The following is a 21666-nucleotide window of genomic DNA, read 5'->3' as shown; positions in this document are numbered from 1 at the left end:
TCTAAAGGGTTCACAAACTTTCAAGCACCACTGTAGATCAAAAGGTGCAGGCTATCTGCTGGTACCTCGTATAGTGAAGGCTACATCAGGGGGCAGAGCCTTTTCTTACAAAGCCCCACAGTTATGGAACAGCCTTCCAAGTAATGTTCGGGAATCAGACAGTCTCAGCATTTAAGTCTAGACTGAAAACATATCTGTTTAGTCAAGCCTTTTGTTAATGGTGTTTATGAGGTAAATCTGTAGATCTGGAGGGTCCTCAGACATAGAGTGTTTTGGTAAACTGGGATGTATGGATGCTGTCAGTCCCCACTCGCTTGCTCACTCGAGTTTGTTGATGGTGTAGTGGCTGCTGCTTTATGTCCCGGGGCTCCCTCATGCCTGTGTTACCTTCTGGCTCTCCCCTTTTAGTTATGATGTCATAGTTAGTTTTGCCGGAGTCCCTGCTTGTACTCAGCGCAATATGTATACTGTTCCTACTTATTCAGGTGACATTGGGCATACCTAACAACCTGTATTCCCCCCCCCCCCCCAATCTGTCCCTCTGAGTTACATGTCTGTCATGGGATCGAGATACTGACCTCTTCTGCTCCTCAGACCTGCCTGCTCCATCCTGGTGCCCTGTGTCTGGTTGTAGACAGTTGAAAGTCACACTTGGAGGACACTCTGGACTCTTACAGTAACGCTTTTGTGGCTGAGGACTACAGTTGACTTGCTAACTTTAGGACTGCAGTTGTCATGAATAGTTTTGCACTCAAGTTTCCATCAATGAAGAGTTATAACATCAACGAAACTGACTTCATGTTAAAACTGTTAATGTTATAGTCATGTTGTCTGTTGTTGCTCAAATGAGGATGGCTTCCCTTTTGAGTCTGGTTCCTCACGAGGTTTCTTCCTTCCTTCCCGAGTTTTTCCTTGCCACCGTCGCCACAGGCTTGCTCACTGGGGATAGATTAGGGATAAAATTAGCTCATGTTTTAAGTCGTTCAAATTCTGTGAAGCTGCTTTGAGACACTGTTTATTGTTAAAAGTGCTATACAAATAAACTTGACATATACATACATCTCTCATCTCATTATCTCTAGCCACTTTATCCTTCTACAGGGTCGCAGGCAAGCTGGAGCCTATCCCAGCTGACTATGGGTGAAAGGCAGGGTACACCCTGGACAAGTCGCCAGGTCATCGCAGGGCTGACACACAGAGACGCAGGGCTATATACATACATACATGTATGTATGTATGTATGTATGTATGTATGTATACACACATATGCATACACACACGTGTGTGTGTATGTAGAAACCCCATTTCCAGAACAGTTGATACATTTTCCAAAATGCAATAGAAACAAAAATGCGATTCTGTGATTTGTTAATTCACATAAACCTTTATTTAACTGACAAAAGTACAAAGAAAAGATTTTCAGTAGTTTTACTGACCAACTTAATTGCATTTTGTATTTCCCATAAGCAGGGCGGCACGGTGGTGTAGTGGTTAGCGCTGTCGCCTCACAGCAAGAAGGTCCGGGTTCGAGCCCCGTGGCCGGCGAGGGCCTTTCTGTGCGGAGTTTGCATGTTCTCCCCGTGTCTGCGTGGGTTTCCTCCGGGTGCTCCGGTTTCCCCCACAGTCCAGTTGCTGGTTAACTGGTGACTCTAAATTGACCGTAGGTGTGAATGTGAGTGTGAATGGTTGTCTGTGTCTATGTGTCAGCCCTGTGATGACCTGGCGACTTGTCCAGGGTGTACCCCGCCTTTCGCCCGTAGTCAGCTGGGATAGGCTCCAGCTCGCCCGCGACCCTGTAGAACAGGATAAAGCGGCTACAGATAATGAGATGAGATGAGATTTCCCATAAGCTTAAAAACTGTTATTAAAAGGAAAGGTGATGTAATACAATGGTAATAATGCCTCTGTCCCAACTTTTTTTTTTTTTTTGAGTGTGTTGCAGGCATCAAATTCTAACTTCGTTCATATTTACAAAATACAATTAAGTTTGTCAGTACAACTATTGAAAATCTTTTATTTGTGCTTTTGTCAGGTTCATATGAATTAACAAATCACAGATTTTGGGTTTTACTGCATTTTGGAACATATCCCAACTTTTCTGGAAATGGGGGTTTTTGGTGTAAAAATGCTGTATTTAAATGCTATATTATTCATAATGAGAGGAGTTTTATATTATATGTAACTGCTCTCATAATGAATAATATAGCTTTTTTTTTTTAAACACACCAGTCCACCATGTACTCCTTGTACTATCCGATGATAAGGAAGTTAGAAAGCAGTGCAGTCTGGGATATGGAGTACTTCTACAAAACACACAATTAGCTTACTTTGAAGATAAACTAGAACTAAGCCTGTGGGGTGGGGGACTGCAGCTTTCCATGTTGTTTGAACTTTGGGGCTGGCTTAAGGATTCATTTATGGATTTGTAATGCCTGCAGAACACCAGTTTGAACGTTGACGCTCTGGGAAAGTTGGGAGGAGTTAAAAAAAAAAAAAAACCCTGGAAGGACAGACAGGCAGTTCCTCTTCGAGCGCTGTTGCCTTTGTACAGAAGAGCAAGACGGAGCTCTTACAGGTTTTGCCGGGACTGGTTTTTGGCCTTAAATCTGAACAGGGCAGGGTGGAGACCAGGAATGTGACGCGGCGCCATACCACACTCTGTGGACTGGGGGGAAAACCGACTCTTCCCGATTTGAACATCAAGTTATCTGAGCGGCGACTCCACACAAAGGTAAGAAACAAAGTAAATACCTTCACCACTCGATCACCTTGAAGTTGTCGATACAAAAGGAAACAACTTTGTGGTTGGAATGGCATTAATCTGTGTATTATTTAGGCCAGCATGGACTGTACACTAGTGAGCAATGAAGATGCTGTCGGGCTGTGGTCTCATACATTTATTAGAAAGCATTCTGAAAGCTAGCATACCCATCAACAGCAACAATAAAACTTTTGCTCATGTTTTCCTGCTTTGCTAAAGGTAGGGCTCATCATTCCACCCAGCGCGCATTCTAACCCAATGGCAGATAAATCAGACAAACTCATCGGAAATATCTTGTATGTTACTAAAGATTGGTGTTTAATATAGCATACTTATGGGTTGAGAAGTTTAGTTTTGTTGTTTTTACATCTGTTTATTAGAAAGTTTAATTTGAAACCTTGCTCACAAATTCAAATCAAGCCATGTAATAATGTAACAATTTCAGTTTGATATAATCTGGTTGAAAAACTTAAAAATAAAAGCCATAAAAATTCAGATTTGTACCTTCTTTTAAGAAATCAGATTCTAGCTAAATGGGTTAGTGAACAGAGGGTCGGGAGTTTGAGCCCCAGCACCACCAAGCTGTCACTTGTGGGCCCTAAAGTGCATATTCTGGACCAATTTCGTGGTTTTTTTTTAGATGAAAGTATGTCCCTTTCCACACTCATCCAGAAGGGTAATTTTGCATAAGGCCATCTGTCTACAGCAGAAAAAAATTAAAAATAGCAAAACGCATCTGGAAAAATCCCAAGGGAGTCTGGATCCAGAATCGTGACGTTATCTGCGGAAGCGCCAGCAGGCTGCAAGAGCTTGCACAGAGTCAGTGCACAGCCTGTGTAGACCAAGCACTCCCATTTCTCTCTCATTGTCCGGTCTTTTGGAAAACGATGAGTACTAATCCCATCAAAATTGGTGTTGCTACACCTTCCTACGATACATCTGTTAACCATTTTAATAATTACACGATAATGTTGAAGAAATTTGCAGAAAACCACCAGGTCGTTTTCTTATAAGCCTCGGTCACAACTGGCCGTACGTGCTCCTATGGCCGGTCTACGTGCAAAAAATGCAAGAAACGCACGGAGGGCGCGCGTGTGACGTGCTGATTTTCAAGCCGTAGACTGGCCGTAGACCGGCCGCAGAGGTTCTTTGTCATGTCAAACAAACTCTATGGGTGCTTATGTTTTTTTCAGGTTGCAAGACAAACTTACGGCCAACGTGCATCTTTCTCCATGAACAAAAAAAAAAACAAAAAACGCAGCGATTTGGGAAACGCCAAAAATCGCACGGCCAAAAAAATCATACGTCCGGTTGTGACCTAGGCTATAAACAAACCAGCACTGACGTAGGATTCAGAGGGAGGCATCCCGTATGTGACGTCACGAAAATCAATGTTTCCCGGGAAGTCCAAATGCCAAAGTTTTTTCAGAGGCGGACCAATTCGCCTCAAATGGCTTGATTTCAACTGAATTTTTCTGGTATTGTGCAAGGTAAAAAAAATTGCACAAAATGCAAAATGTGACAGATATTTGACCAAAGTTTAATATAAAATAGGAGAATTACATTGATCTTGCTTCTGAATTTACCCATGATACGCCCTTTAACCTTTTCTACTCAATCTGTCCACATCGACCCCATATAGAAGTGTGTGTGTGTGTGTGTGTGTGTGTGTGGGGGGGGGGGTTAGAAGAAGAATAAATCAGAATGTAACATTTCTCATCCCACACCCAGTTTCCTTAGATTTTTAATACTGAGTAGGAGCTTATCTAGTACATTACATGCATGTTGCATTACAATATTTCATGCCTATTCTTGTCTTATCTCTTAGGACCTTGGATGATATTTAGACCTTATACTGTAGTCTGCTCATGCAATCCTAATGCGTTATATAACTAACAAAAAAATTAACAATGAGATTAATTTTAAAAATATGCTTACAGTTAGAGTTCAGGTGTAACTAATTTTGCACTGTGTGCTGAATATATTTTTAATGTTAGTGGAGCTCTTGTATTATTTGCCTGTTGCTGATAGTGCAGTCATTAATTAAAAGCTAACATGGTAAGATTTATTCAACATTATATGCAGTAACAAAGCAATTCTTGCACTCTTACAAAACTGACATAGATCTGCACTTAAGATCGATTCTCTCTCTGATTCCTGTGTTTGCAGGAAAGTTAAAGAAAACAGGACGGTTTTTAGAAATAACAGGCCTTGGCCTAACTTCACCCCAGGCAGTGTTCGGCTATCAAGTCTCTAAGATGTCAGTGTGTGCTAAACTGGAAAGTTGAGACTGCATAACAGCTTTACTTTATCTTAGTCATATCCTTTAAACATATATAGGTAAATAAAACACACAAAAAATTAACTAAAAGTCGTGTGCAGATAATTAGCTTTACAATGGGTTCGGTTACTCAGCATGTAGATATTCATTCTTTATCTATGAGTCAATGATTTTGGTCTCTTGTGGTTAGAACTTGGGCAACATTTTAGCATCTTATTTTGAGTGTCATGGACGAAACAATTATCTCACTTTTTTTTGTTAGCGTTAAAAAGGAAAGTATTTAAAAAGTAATAAAAATGAAAGTGTGCTAACATTTACTTTTTTGATATAATAATAATAATAATAATAATAATAATGCAAACCTTGAAGAAAGGTTAGGCAAGTCTTATGATATTCACCTTTTTTTTTTTTAAAATACATTGCGACATGTTTAAGAAGTACTGAGGAACTGACTAGCATGCCAGTAGACAGGCTTTGGTGTTGGAAGGAACGTGCCAGTTAAAAACGAAAGTAAATATCATATAATATATTTTAAAAAAAAGTAATGGCATTTGCATTAAAGTGAAAGCAGATATGAAACTTCAACAAGTGTTTCTAGATGTGTATATCTTCCCTTTAAAATTAATTTCTTACTTTGACAGATAAATATAACTCAAATGCCAAGTCAAAATATTTTAGTGCATCATCTCAGTAGTAATACCACACGACATGAACTGTTCCTGAGGAAAAAACTGTGCAATTTTAAAATAACGCATGTGTTAATTGAACATCATTAATTGACGTAAGAATTTTAAATCAGTCTCTGGCACCTCACAAAAGTAGGTCAAGGAGGGAGAAGCTTTACCAAGAAGTTAGAATATTTGAGTTTGTAGAAGGAAAAACATCAATGCACTGAATCCGATCAGAGCGAAGAGGCCATTTCATAGAGACTTTAATGTCAATATGAAAATATGTCTGATTCTTTAATTCAGAAACTATATGGAGGATTTTATATAATTATCAAAACCTCTTTTTAAGAATGACGTAGCTTGTTACAATTGTGATCAGTTAATTGCACTTCCATTATTCAGCTCATTATTCAGAACAGACAGTAAAACATTTTGTAATGTTCACAGTTATATTTATATAAAATTCATTTAAAACAAAAGTTTATAATCAATCATCTTGCAATTTCATACTATAAATGCATTTGAAGACAAATGTTATGAAGGTATTCCATCATGTTGTTAACCAATAATTTAATTAGTACCGTAAGGTGACCATAGTTTTATGCTGATTGTATGTAAGGAATAATATTGTGAGTAATAATATGAGGATTCTTGGGTAGTATGTTAAGTAAACCCTCAGGGCCTAAGCAATAACCTTTGATTCAGTGTTTCCCAACATCCTGCACTGCGCAATACTGGTGTCAGGCCATGAAAGTAACAGATATGCGAAATCTTAAAAATTATATTAATTTAATAAACTCTCTCACCATTAAAATGACATGTCAGGATTTATCAAGTAAAATTGTAATAACATACAGTGCCCTCCACAATTATTGGCACCTCTTGCAACGTTTAGTAAAAAGGGTTAGAAAAATTCTGATATTTGGTGCCATGGCCATCTCAGTCCCCTGACCTGAACCCCATTGAAAACCTGTGGGTGAGGTGAAGAGGAGAGTGAACAAGAGAGGGCTGAGGACCCTGGATGATCTGGAGAGATCGTGTAAAGAGGAATGGTCTCAGATGCCCTGGCTCTGTATCTCCAACTTATAAAATATTACAGGAGAAGACTCCGTGCTGTTTTACTGGGGAGGTTGTACAAAGTATTAAATGCAGGGATGCCAATAATTATGGAACGTGTTTTGTTTTTTTTTTTTAATTGGAAATAATTATTTCTTGCTGAGGGATTTGTTTTTCTCTGAATTAATTTATTTAAATTAAAAAGGGTTGGATTTTTCTCATTTCTTTCAGTCTGACGATCGAAGTGACTTCACCAAAATTGAAGACCCAAAATGGATTTTTTCTAACCCTTTTTAAGGGGTGCCAATAATTGTGGAGGGCACTGTATATTACATACTAAATACAGTCTGAAACAACCTATTTAGGATATTTAATTAGGATACTGCTATGTGGCTGCTATGTAGAAGTATTGGGTCAGCATTTCTAACCACTGTTGAGACTCCGCTTTTCAGCTACGTGCACATCGTGATAGTGTAACAAAACCTTTTTCAGTATTAACATCTCATTTGACAGATGGTTCTATACAAGGCAGCATATAAGTCAGGTAAAAGACAATCCATTTATTGGAATCGACAGTGATAAAATTGCGGAAAAGCAGCTTTCACTGGTAGACAAGAAAGAAGTGCAAGGTAGCCTTAGGCAGAGCAGAGAGAACAGCTACTAAACACAAGAGGTGGAGCTTGTACTCACGAGTGACATCTTTTGGACAATCACCACAAGAGTGTAATCTTCTTTGTTATATTTTATGTTGCAGCTACAGCTGGAATATTGTGTCGGATTAAATATTTTGATTGTTGCCTCTTGCCTAAAAGGAACAGTCCACCGTACTTCCATAATGAAATATGCTCTTATCTGAATTGAGACGAGCTGATCCGTACCTCTCCGAGCTTTACGCGACCTCCCAGTCAGTCAGACGCGCTGTCACTCCTGTTAGCAATGTAGCTAGGCTCAGCATGGCCAATGGTATTTTTTGGGACTGTAGTTAGATGCGACCAAACTCTTCCGCGTTTTTCCTGTTTACATAGGTTTATATGACCAGTGATATGAAACAAGTTCAGTTACACAAATTGAAACGTAGCGATTTTCTATGCTATGGAAAGTCCGCACTATAATGACAGGCGTACTAACACCTTCTGCGCGCTTCGGCAGCGCATTGATATCTGAGCTCCGTATCACTGTGCTGCCGAAGCACGCAGAAGGTGTTAGTATACCTGTCATTATAGTGCGGACTTTCCATAGCATAGAAAATCGCTACGTTTCAATTTGTGTAACTGAACTTGTTTCATATCACTGGTCATATAAACCTATGTAAACAGGAAAAATGCGGAAGAGTTTGGTCGCATCTAACTACAGCCCCAAAAAATACCATTGGCCATGCTGAGCCTAGCTACATTGCTAACAGGAGTGACAGCGCGTCTGACTGACTGGGAGGTCGCGCAAAGCTCGGAGAGGTACGGATCAGCTCGTCTCAATTCAGATAAGAGCATATTTCATTATGGAAGTACGGTGGACTGTTCCTTTAAGAGAACCATGATAGTTAGTAGCTTTGGTTATATATTCAATTGTGTTTTTATTTGAAGGGTGTATTTCAGAACAGCGGTCAAGCAAATAGGTTTCAGGAGCTATATACAGTTCAGAAGCCAATGCATTGCTTTACACTGTGACTCGTTTGCGTTGTTTTTAATATGTACTCATTATATTGTAGTTTGGGCAGCATGGTGATGCAGTGGTTAGAACGGTCATCTTGCAGAAAGCAGGTTGTGTGTTTGAACCTGCTGGTCGACCGGGGCCTTTCGGTGTGGAGTTTGCATGTTCTCTTCGTACCTGTGTGCATTTCCTTGGGGTGCTTTGATTTCATCCCACAGTTGAAAGATGTGTGGATTAGATTAACTGGCTACTTTAAATTTCCCATCGGTGTGAATGCGAGTGTGAATAGCTGTCTGTCTCTCTGTTAGCCCTATGATAGACTCCAGGGTGTACTCTGCTTCTTGCCCATTGTCAGCTGGGATTGGCTCTAGCTCACCCATGACTGGCAGAGGAGAAATGAATGTGTTGTAGTTGCTATATTGTTAATTCGTGATACTGTTAATAAAGTTACCAAGCTAGTAAAGAGATTCAGCAAACACACAGAGGCTCATTAGCACTAACTCAATCAGCATGAGGATAAAATTCAAGTAAGATTTTGTAACAACCCTACCAATTACAAAACAGTTCGTTTTGCTGTTTGTGAGCACTGCAGCATACCTAAACTAAACTTCAGTGATGAAGTGTTTCAGGAAAACGTCGGTGCCTCATGCCCAGGCTTGTGTATGATTGCTGGGATTTTATGTAGATAATTTGCTTGTGAGATCATTTGGTTAAAATGTCTTTAAAGCAGTAAAATAATGTGGCTTTTTGCATTAAAATGGCATGAATGTAAATTATAAACTGACTACTGTTATCCGTGTGAATGAAGCTAAAATATGACCGAAAGGAAAGTTTAGACAGTGCAATTCAACGATATGTGAAAATCTGTTAACATTGAATCTGTTAAACTTAATACTCATGCATTCATAACAGACGGTCTGTCGAATAGATGACCTACTCTGAATAACACAGCATTGATACAGAAAACTGCCTTTGTGTCAAAAACTTTTCCTGCTTTTGCTACCCTCCTTCTTTTACCCACAATGAGTCACTCAAAAGCCCTCAGTCTATGTTTCCATGGTGGCGCACAGTACAAATAAATGCACATACTCAGAGGCAAGCCACAAATAACATATTGGAGCTATAAGTGGCAAATTACACAACCAATAGGAATTTTTGTTCAGACCCAGACCTTTCCTAAATAAAAACCTGTGTGTTTATCATTGTGGCTAAGGTAGTTTTTGATGTTTGATTTACATATAGTCAAGCCTTATCAATATAAAACTAAGGACAGTAAATAAAACGTTTAATACATTGTTTACTCTCTTACATGTACTTAAGTAACTTTTTCCAATAAACTGTACTTGTAGGAGTAGTTGTAATGCACAATACTTTTCAATTTTACTCGAGTACATTTACGATTTAAAAAATGTACTCATGTTACATTAGACTACACACTTCTCACTAATTTTATTTAATTTATTAAAATATTTTTATTCATATGTGTACAGTTTCTATGACATTGACTGCTTTAATACATGGAGTTTAAACACACAAATGGACAAACATAAATAGTCCAGGATTGTGTTACGTTTTAAGAAAATAAAGTGTTGTGATGTTGGTATTGGTTTCAAAAGAGGTGCGTTTTATTTTTGTTCACTTTTCAGCGATTGTACACACACACACGGCTCTATTCAGCTCTCTTTATCCAGGACAATTTATGAAATTAGCCTGTGGCAAAATTGCCTTAATTTATGTTACTTGGTAAATATTTAGCTTTTTTATTTGCATTTTTAAATTGGAATAGTACATAAATGAACAGATTTTATATTGTGTTTATTAGACACTTTAAATTTTTATTTTGGGCATAACTGATATTCTGATACATTTGAACGTAATACATTATCCATCCATTATCTATGCCACTTATCCATCAGGGTCGCGTGAGCTGGAACCAATCCCTGCTGACTTCGGGTGAGCAGCAGGGTACACCCTGGGCAGGTTGCCAGTTTATTGTGGGCCTAACACAGACACAGACAATCATTCATGCTCATATTCACGCCTATGGGCAATTTAGAGTAGCCAGTTGACTGGACCTAAGCATGGGTAGGTGACAGTGCTTATCACTACGCCACTGTGCCACCCCTGTAATACATTATAGATGTAATAAATCATTGTATGAAGTTACTTATTAACTCAATTTATGAGATTCTTTTTTTTTTACTCATACTTAAGTCATTATGGGCTGCACGGTGGTGTAGTGGTTAGCGCTGTCGCCTCACAGCAAGAAGGTCTGGGTTCGAGCCCCGTGGCCGGCGAGGGCCTTTCTGTGTGGAGTTTGCATGTTCTCCCCGTGTCCGCGTGGGTTTCCTCCGGGTGCTCCGGTTTCCCCCACAGTCCAAAGACATGCAGGTTAGGTTAACTGGTGGCTCTAAATTGACCGTAGGTGTGAATGTGAGTGTGAATGGTTGTCTGTGTCTATGGCTACGTTTACACTAGACCGTATCTGTCTCGTTTTCTTCGCGGACGCACTGTCCGTTTACATTAACCCCCCTGAAAAAGCGGGGAAACGGGAATCCGCCAGCGTCCACGTATTCAATCTAGATCGTATCAGCTCCGGTGCTGTGTAAACATTGAGAATACGCGGATACGCTGTGCTGAGCTCTAGCTGGCGTCTCATTGGACAACGTCACTGTGACATCCACCTTCCTGATTCGCTGGCGTTGGTCATGTGACGCGACTGCTGAAAAACGGCGCAGACTTCCGCCTTGTATCACCTTTCATTAAAGAGTATAAAAGTATGAAAATACTGCAAATACTGATGCAAATACTGCCCATTGTGTAGTTATGATTGTCTTTAGGCTTGCCATCCTTCCACTTGCAAGTAATAAGTGATATGCGCTGGGATCACACACACAGCGGCTCAGTCCCGAATCGTGGCTTGTTCACTTCACTCGCGCGCTCTGTGAGCTGCGCAGGGCCGGAGTGCGCACCCTCCAGAGGGCACTCGCTGTTCAGGGCGGAGTGATTTGGAGCGCAGGATGCCTGCGGAGCCGAGCGTATCCGCGTATTGGTGTTGCTGTGTGCACGGCTAACGGTTTTAGTGTCAACGCGAATCGTTTTAAGAACGTTAATCTGATGATCCGCTGATTCGACGTAATGTAAACGTAGCCTATGTGTCAGCCCTGTGATGACCTGGCGACTTGTCCAGGGTGTACCCCGCCTTTCGCCCGTAGTCAGCTGGGATAGGCTCCAGCTTGCCTGCGACCCTGTAGAACAGGATAAAGCGGCTAGAGATAATGAGATGAGATGAGACTTAAGTCATTATTTTGATGAATACTTTTACTTCTACTTGAGTAATTATTATTGTTATAAAGTGATAATCTCATCTCATCTCATTATCTGTAGCTGCTTTATCCTGTTCTACAGGGTCACAGGCAAGCTGGAGCCTATCCCAGCTGACTACGGGCGAAAGGCGGGGTACACCCTGGACAAGTCGCCAGGTCATCACAGGGCTGACACATAGACACAGACAACCATTCACATAAAGTGATAATACTTTTACTTGAATATAGTTTTTACTTACTTTACCCACCTCTGATTGTATGAAATGTGTTTTCTTTACTCAGATTTTGCCCCCTGCTCCATCATGGCCCATCGCTCCCAGTGCTCTTCAGTGGGAGACAACCCTCTGGATCCTAACTATCTGCCACCACATTATCGGGAAGAGTACAGACTGGCAATAGATGCTCTGGTGGAAAACGATCTCGAGGGATATTATAACTTTATACAAAATGCTAATGTTGTTGAGTTCCTGTCAAGAACAGAGATTGAGCACATTAAAAATACTGTGCAGTTGCCACAAAATGTTGCATCTGTACCAGAACTACCATACCATGAAATGAATCAGGACGGCTCATCAGACACATACTGGCCATTGCACTCTGACGTGGATGCTCCAGGTTTGGAACTTGGTTGGCCACTGCAACAACATAGTTTTGTAGGGCCCACTGAAGTTACAACACTGCTGAAATGCCCAGCATCAAGGAACAAGCCAGACGTCTCATTAAAAATGCACACCAGGTTAGTACCTTAGAATAGCTGCAGTAACTTAATTAGTTGGGAAAAATACTGATCAAGAAACATATGATATATAGTGCCTCACACATAGATGAAATAAACTGACTAGTACCCTAAACACCTAGCAGATAAGGATTCGAGATTGAACTGATGTCTAACCAAATTATAATTCCCTTTACCCAACAGGTCATTGCAGTGGTAATGGATATGTTCACAGATATTGATATATTTTCTGATCTGCTTGATGCTGCTCAACGGCACGTGCCCGTTTATATTCTACTGGATGAACAAAATGCCCATCACTTTATTTCCATGGTGACAAGCTGCAAAGTTAACCTGGATATGGTCCATGTAAGGCCTGCCTATAAAAATAAATTACTTCTACAAAACACTGGAATGTTCTTGTGCCTTTAGTCATTTACGTACATAGACATTATGTAGTGACTTCCTGTTGAACATGTTACAGATGATGCGGGTGAGGACAGTTGCTGGCATTACATATTTCTGTCGCACAGGAAAGTCATTTAAAGGGCAGATGATGGACCGCTTCCTTCTAGTTGACTGCAGGGCAGTGCTCAGTGGGAACTATAGGTGAGTTTAGGCCTCTACACTTAAAAATCTGTTTAAAAATAATCGGCAATTATTAGTCTAACAGTACTAGATCAAATCAATAATTGCCACTCTTCTAATTCCTGAAAAATGTATTTTTTCTTTCAGTTTTATGTGGTCTTTTGAGAAGATACATCGCTGTATAGCTCATCTGTTTTTGGGAGAACTTGTGGCCACTTTTGATGAGGAATTTCGCATTCTCTTTGCTCAATCCCAGCCCCTTGTTGTTGAAAATTCCCTTGTGCCTATGCCACCTGACAGCACGAGTGGTTACTTAAGCAACCAGTTTGGATTAAAAAGGTCACAATCTCTGAGGAATCCTCGAGGATTTCTTCGGCACCCTGAGCTTTTGGGATACCCATTTGGAGGAGACCGCCTTGATACTCCTCTGCCTTTCAGAAGAGAGGACTCATTCCGCCACTCCCTTGAGCCAGGAGGTGTTGTATTGCAGGCTAGCAAATACATTTCACATCAGACGAGAATGCAACAGTCTTTCTTGGAGCAAGGCAGGCCAATAATTACTTCACGTCAGCTAGAAAGTAACTCGTATAAAAGGCATAGCTATGCTGAAGGCACTCGTGAGAGCTACTCCTCTTCTCGACAGTACATGAAGCAACGTGTCATGAACAACTTGGATGAGATGGAAGCACACTATCAGAGAGACCAGCAATTCTATCAAAGTGAGTGTATAGGACCAGAAACTGGGCGGTTCGACTCTCTTCGGAGCTCTAGTCTTTACCAGCTAGATCAATACTCTGACCCTGTGCATCAAGCTGAACTAGAATCACCAGATAACCACAGTGTCCTATCCTCCGAAGACCTTGGCCATGATCCAGAAAGTAGGCTTCATCAAGGCGTGGCTCGTTTTGGTCAATCAAATCAAAAACGGCCAACTCTCAGTCATGCATATGCCTGTCAGAGCTCACCCACTCAACTTCATCCTCTAGATCATAAACAAATGTTCGCTGGTGGAGAGCAGGGAAGACAGTCCCAAGACCCAAGTGTTAAGCAGGGATTACGGAGCTGGAGGATCAACTCCTATCTTAATACTTATGAAAATAATGGGGAAGAGGGCTTGCAACAACCTTTGGGTCCAGATGCTTTTGATGAGCCACAACAACAACAACCTGAAAGCAGACAATACAATCCAGAGGTTCCAGGGTTTTGCTTTAACACACAAGAACCACCTGCCATAAAAAGCAAACCAAAACTTGACTTACGGCTTCGCTTTGGTAAACCCATTTTACCAGACAGGAAACAAGCAAAAGATGTAATCACTGATCAGGCTTCTGCAGGAACGGATTCTCAAAAGAAATCAGCTATTACAGCTACACCACTCACATCAGCAGAGACTGACAGTGAAAAGGAGATGGATTTAAAGGATTCAAAAAATGTAAAAGAGATCAGCATCACCAAACATGAATCATTCCGGAGCCGTATCAACCCAGTGCTGCAGAGGAGCTCACGATTACGCTCCTCCCTCATCTTCAGTTCTTCTAAGGTAGAGCAACACAGCTCTGCAGTTTCTGGAGACGCGCTACAAGAGGATGACGAGAATAACCCAATTAGAACATCTTCAATTGTAGCAGAGATTTTAGAAAAGAGGAAGTCATTTTCTAGGGAGCCTTTTGACTGGAATAAGCATAAAAAGAAAGAAGAAAAGGACAGTAAGGAGGTGGTACAAGAAGAGGTAACTTCTAAAACAGAGCAGGACCCTGCTAAGAACACTGACGAAATTAAAGAGCAATCTAAGAATCCTGGGCTTGAAGTAAAAGACATTACAAAACATACAGAGCCTGCATTGCCAAAACCGACTAGCATCACTTTGGACATGAATGATCCAGAAAGCCGTCTGCAGTACTTTAAAGAACTGTCTATAAAGAGAAAGAATTCAAAAACAGAGAAAGCTTTAAATACAAGTCAAGAGCCACGTTCAAAAAAGCCAGATATTCAACCAAGCACAGCAGCAGTGACAGTTTCATCTGTTTCAGTTACCCCTGCAAATCCTCTCTCAACAACAGCAACATCAACAGTAACATCAACAGTAACATCATCAACAACAACAACAACGGTACAAACAGATTCTGCTGAAAAACCCTTTGTGGTAATAACAAAGTCAGGGCGTGGTGAAGAAAAATTACACATGGATAGTTCTGTGCTGATGGAGGAGTCCACAGATGCAGCAAAGAAAGAAACAGCTAAGGAACCAAAGTTTTCAAAGCCCTTTCCTTCACCTAAGTTTTCACTGAAACCTTTCAAAAGTTCTCACACACGTCACACCTCATGTGGCGATGACATTCTCACAGATGCAACAGATGCTGAAAAAAGTGAACTTAAAAAGTCTCGAAGCCTCAGCTCATCAACCATGCCACAGACGGAGTCCAAAGAAAGTTTTAGCTTAAGTCGACAGGGCTCCAACATGTCCCTCAATGTTATAGGCTCAGAAAGCAAAGACACAAAGGCTCTTGATTTCCTGAAAAAGCAGACACAGAGACTAAAGGGTTTTCTTGGGCCCAAAGGAGAGAAAAAGAATTCAGGAGGGTTAAGTACTGCAGATGACAAGCAAATGAAAACTGTCCCTGAAGCATCAGTGGAAGCTTCCTCTAAAGGGAAAGAAACACACTCTGATTCAGTGTCAGCATCAACAACTGACAATTCCAAATCAATCAATAAGCCAAGTCCATCTCGTTATCAGTCCTCTACCTCTACTGTGCTATTCAGCAGCAACCTCAGGGATGACACCAAGGTAATCCTTGAGAAAATCTCTGCAAACAGCCAGAAGAATAGACAGGAGCTGGCCAAACAAGCTGACGAGACTGGAAATGTTGAGGGGGAAAAAGGAGGTCATGTTTCAAACCTCGATCGTGAGCCAGTCCAGCGTTTCCAGAATCGAAACCGGTTCAACCGAGCTCAAGTCAACCCTCAGGAGCGGGACAGCCTACTGAAGAGAATAGAGAGTATGCGCAAAGAGAAGAAGGTCTACAGTCGCTTTGAGGTAGTCCGACATACTCAAGAATAGTTACCTGAAGGTGTAGGAAAGACGAAGCAAAAGCACTACACAACTGAAGAACAAGAAAATATGATTCATAATGTAGTTCATGTAACAAATGTGAAAAATACAGCAATTTGTTTTAGTCTACCATAATATGTTTTACTGCAGATTAATCCATTTTTATAAGTTAGTAAATAGGTTTAGTGTTTTATCCATGCCAACCTTTAATTTTATTTTACATCCCAAACTACAGTGGTGCTTGAAAGTTTGTGAACCCTTTAGAATTTTCTACATTTCTGCATAAATATGACCTAAAACATCATCAGGTTTTCACACAAGTCCTAAAAGTAGATAAAGAGAACCCAGTTAAACAAATGAGACAAAAATTTATACTTGGTCATTTATTTATTGAGGAAAATGATCCAATATCTGTGAATGGCAAAAGTATGTGAACCTTTGTTTTCAGTATCTGGTGTGACCCCCTTGTGCAGCAATAACTGCAACTAAACATTTGCAGTAACTGTTGATCAGTCCTGCACACCGGCTTGGAGCAATTTTAGCCCATTCCTGCGTACAGAACAGCTTCAACTCTGGGATGTTGGTGGGTTTCCTCAGATGAACTGCTCGCTTCAGGTCCTTCCACAACATTTCGATTGGGTTAAGGTCAGGACTTTGACTTGGCCATTCCAAAACATTAACTTTATTCTTCTTTAACCATTCTTTGGTAGAACGACTTGTGTGCTTAGGGTCGTTGTCTTGCTGCATGACCCATCTTCTCTTGAGATTCAGTTCATGGACAGATGTCCTGACATTTTCCTTTAGAATTCACTGGTATCATTTAGAATTCATTGTTCCATCAATGATGGCAAGCCATCCTGGCCCAGATGCAGCAAAACAGGCCCAAACCATGATACTACCACCACCACGTTTCACAGATGGGATAAGGTTCTTATGCTGGAATGCAGTGTTTTTCTTTCTCCAAACGTAACGCTTCTCATTTAAACCAAAAGTTCTATTTTGGTCTCATCCATCCACAAAACATTTTTCCAATAGCCTTCTGGCTTGTCCACATGATCTTTAGCAAACTGCAGATGAGCAGCAATGTTCTCTTTGGAGAGCAGTGGCTTTCTCTTTGCAACCCTGCCATGCACACGATTGTTGTTCAGTGTTCTCCTGATGGTGGACTCATGAACATTAACATTAGCCAATGTGAGAGAGGCCTTCAGTTGCTTAGAAGTTACCCTGGGGTCCTTTGTGACCTTCTCGACTATTACACGCCTTGCTCTTGGAGTGATCTTTGTTGGTCGACCACTCCTGGGGAGGGTAACAATGGTCTTGAATTTCCTCCATTTGTACACAATCTGTCTGACTGTGGATTGGTGGAGTCCAAACTCTTTAGACATGGTTTTGTAACCTTTTCCAGCCTGATGAGCATCAACAACGCTTTTTCTGAGGTCCTCAGAAATCTCCTTTGTTCGTGCCACGATACACTTCCACAAACATGTGTTGTGAAGATCAGACTTTGATAGATCCCTGTTCTTTAAATAAAACAGGGTGCCCACTCACACCTGATTGTCATCCCATTGATTGGAAACACGTGACTCTAATTTCACCTTCAAATTAACTGCTAATCCTAGAGGTTCACATACTTTTGCCACTCACAGATATGTAATATTGGATCATTTTCCTCAATAAATAAATGACCAAGTATAATATTTTTGTCTCATTTGTTTAACTGGGTTCTCTTTATCTACTTTTAGGACTTGTGTGAAAATCTGATGATGTTTTAGGTCATATTTATGCAGAAATATAGAAAATTCTAAAGGGTTCACAAACTTTCAAGCACCACTATATGTAAGCTCACTTGCTATTTATAGAAAAGTTCTGTAGTCTGATGAGATATAAGAAATATCTTGTTCTACTTACATGCCTTTCTTTCCACCTCTCAACAGATGGGGAATAACCTTGGATAACAAAACATGACATACAGTCTACAAAAAGGTGTGAGACCTCAAAAAAAAGGTGCCAACAACTGATGTGATAAACTCTGAAAAAGTGCATTGAAAAAAACAACCTAAAATTTGAGGAGTCTGCCTAAAGTGAGAGGAATATTCCTCAGACTGTGCCAATCTGGGGCCCGCAGTCAAATTACTCTGCCCTTAAAAGGCATCAGCGCACACTGCCTAAAACCAGAGATCAAACATTATCCCCACTGGATATATAAACACACCAGGCCAAGCAAGTGTTTGAATTTTTTTTTAGAAGTTTCATGACTTGTGCATTTGTCAGTTTGTGCAGAGTTCAGTATTTGTGACTTTTCAATATCACACCATTCTCAGGTGTGGACTGACATGCCTAGACAAAAGTATAAGTATGACATGGGGGGGGGGGGGGGGGGGAATCATACATACACTCCACTCCAAGATACATCATGCTATAACCACATCTGTGGTTTAGCTGTGCCAATGGAATACATGTATTAAGAAGTCCAAACAGGGCTTTTTTTGGGGGGGGGACCCTCAGCTTGAGGGAAAAACAAAGCAGTGTGAAAATGTAGAAGGGGATGGTATGAGAGAGGCAAGAGAGAGAATGTGAGTGGAAAATCTCAACACGAGACACTGCGACAGAAGTGAGAGAGAAAAGAAAATGTAAGGAAAAAGAAAGTTTTGAGGTTTGTTAAAGCAGTCAGGGTCACTATTATGCTGGCAGACAGGAGGTTAATAACTGAGCGCAGACATGTTCTTAACACCACTAATTTGGGGATATTCACTTTTGGATTATTTAGGACCTACACTGTTCTCCTTTAAATGGTGAGACAGTCAAGTCAAAATTGTAAACAAATTTGCAAAACTATAGAATTAAAACGCATGGAGCAAAATTTCAGAATATATATGGGTAGTTCTTTGGGAACGGAATTACATTCACAGCAAAACGTGGTACCTATTTTAGTTGCAGTACTTAAGATAATGGTATTAAATAAAAATTTCACTGTATGGGGTATCTTCTAACCCTAAAAAAGCATAGAAAAACTGGCTATGTTTAACTCTGTGAACACAAAATCTTTTATAAGGAAAGAAAAGTCAGTAATGGAATTATGTCAGAAAAAAACTGAACTTTAATTTCTTAAACTTCAAACCAATATTTCTCTGAAGCGACATTGCTATAATTAGGGTGATTTTTTTAAAATATGGTTTTCAGTACATTTTGCCTTGGGTTCCATGCTTTAGCAATATCACTGAGCTGGGGTAGGTCTCCCGATAACGTTGCCCTTTAGGGCTAAAGAGTGTGTTGAGAGACTCTCTTAAGCAACGAACATTGTTTCGGTACGTGGTTTTCCCGAACTCACTTGCAAGAAGGAGTCTTAACAGCAATATTACGAAGAGCTTCTTTGCAATGCACATCCCCGATATAAGCATTAGTAGTTGCTAAATCCGGTCAATGAGGTCACGTGGCGTTCGTTTTTTTTTTACCAAAAAACAATGAAATGTAAAGTGTTAAAATATTGAATTGTCATTAAGACTTACATATATAATGTGGTAATTAATAATTGAAACTATTTTACATTTTTGGGCAATATTTTTTTTTTTATTCCAAGCGTGTTTTCTTTAATTAAATGAATAAATGTTCACATGAAAGAATGAGCAAATAATAAAATAAATAATTAAGTAAATGTGTTCCCTGTGCTCGCTCATTTCACTGTTACCCAAATATACAGTCAGGATTATTTCAACTGCTATCCACAATGCCAGGTTGGTAATGTTCTCCCTTACATGTGTGCACGTGCACAGAGAGAGGTTTTGATCCATTTGTGTACCTAAGGAGGTTGAATTGACTTCCTTTTTTATATATACACACGGGCGGCACGGTGGTGTAGTGGTTAGCGCTGTCGCCTCACAGTAAGAAGGTCCATGTTCGAGCCCCGTGGCCGGCAAGGGCCTTTTTTTTTTTGCATGTTCTCCCCGTGTCCGCATGGGTTTCCTCCGGGTGCTCCGGTTTCCCCCACAGTCCAAAGACATACAGGTTAGGCTAACTGGTGACTCTAAATTGACCGTAGGTGTGAATGTGAGTGTGAATGGTTGTCTGTGTCTATGTGTCAGCCCTGTGATGACCTGGCGACTTGTCCAGGGTGTACCCCGCCTTTTGCCCGTAGTCAGCTGGGATAGGCTCCAGCTTGCCTGCGACCCTGTAGGAGAGGATAAGCGGCTACAGATAATGGACGGATGGATAGATGGTGGTGAGATCAATGTGACATTACGATATCCATACGTGATTCCATAATATATTGAAATATATTCATAATGTTTTTCATATATTTATTTAATAATTAACTCAATGGGGCGGCACGATGGTGTAGTGGTTAGCAGTGTCGCTTCACAGCAAGAAGGTCCTGGGTTCGAGCCCAGCGGCCGGCGAGGGCCTTTCTGTGTGGAGTTGTCCAGGGTGTACCCCACCTCTCGCCCATAGCCAGCTGGGATAGGCTCCAGCTTGCCTGCGACCCTGTAGGACAGGATAAGCGGCTACAGAGGATGGATGGATGGAATTAACTCAATGTACTCGCAATGTACAAGAAAAATAATTGAACACCAGCAACAGATTCAACACCAGTTTCCCCTGCTGACTGTGAAAGTCCCTCGAAGCCGCATGCACATTCTGTGTATTCGGCTGTGAGGAGACGCTCTTTGTTTTGAATGAGTGGTCCAGGTCCTTTGTAAATTCAGAGCAAACTAAAGGATTACTTGGGCTATGATGTTGTTCGGGAAAACCACGTTAGCTTGACGACGGCTCTTAGGAGGTAACTAGAAAGATACTCTTGGCCTTAAGAGGCTTTTGGCAAACCGAACCCTGACAAGTTAAGGCAATCTTAATTTTGGCTGCTCTGCTGAAGAATTGCTCATATTATGAGAATATATGTTTAGTATACTATAATCAGTAGTAGTTTTTGACTTCACTGTCTGCTTTTGGAAGACAATGTAGTGTATATGATTCAGAGTTGACATTTTGAACATAGCTCTGACAATAGAAGGTGATTGTATCATACATGGTTAGATAATTATAGTCTCAGGACTGGGCCGAGGCTCTATTTTGTCAGTGCAGTGTTAGTACCAAACAAACCGGTACTGTTAAAGACCAAAGAACTTCGTATGCATCTAATCAGGTGCAAGCTGTAAAACATTATAGGTATTTGATAGACATATGATTACATTTTACTATTGATACCATGTTGATTATGCTTTTGTCTCCATTATAAATTTTGGTTAACATATTGTAAATTTTGTATTATGTGAACAAATAAAAACTGAAATTCTGAATAGTTTTTTTGTACCTTTTACTTTTAAGTTACTTGTACTCAGCCAGAACTACAAACATTGGCATGTGAACAACAACAGAGAAAAACAAAACAACCAACCAAAAAACCCAGTGTATTGATAATAGTGACACTGTTTGTCCAGTCTGTACAGCTTCACTAGAGCAAGCTAATGTGTCTTTTTCTGAGAAGAGGTGTGGCTCTCTTATCAACTTTCTCTCAGGTATGTGAAACATGTAAAAAGGTTTCACCAGGCATCTGTCACAGCATCAAGATGCATATTTGTGC

At 40.5% G+C, this 21666-nt stretch overlaps 1 protein-coding gene across 1 annotated transcript; it reads left to right on the top strand.

The window, feature by feature from the left end:
• The first annotated feature begins 2522 nt into the window (after nt 1-2522).
• On the top strand, nt 2523-21384 carry fam83hb (family with sequence similarity 83 member Hb). The gene is given in 7 exon segments (XM_060942934.1): nt 2523-2731; nt 12022-12417; nt 12420-12475; nt 12659-12823; nt 12939-13063; nt 13190-16076; nt 18026-21384. Coding segments are annotated over 6 exon segments (3630 nt in total). The 5' UTR covers nt 2523-2731; nt 12022-12041; the 3' UTR covers nt 18047-21384.
• Nucleotides 21385-21666: the final 282 nt, after the last annotated feature.

Source organism: Neoarius graeffei, chromosome 16 (assembly GCF_027579695.1).
Source record: "Neoarius graeffei isolate fNeoGra1 chromosome 16, fNeoGra1.pri, whole genome shotgun sequence".
NCBI classification, from domain to species: domain Eukaryota; kingdom Metazoa; phylum Chordata; class Actinopteri; order Siluriformes; family Ariidae; genus Neoarius; species Neoarius graeffei.
Note: the sequence above shows the minus strand (reverse complement) of the source record. Positions and strands in the feature narration are given on the sequence as shown.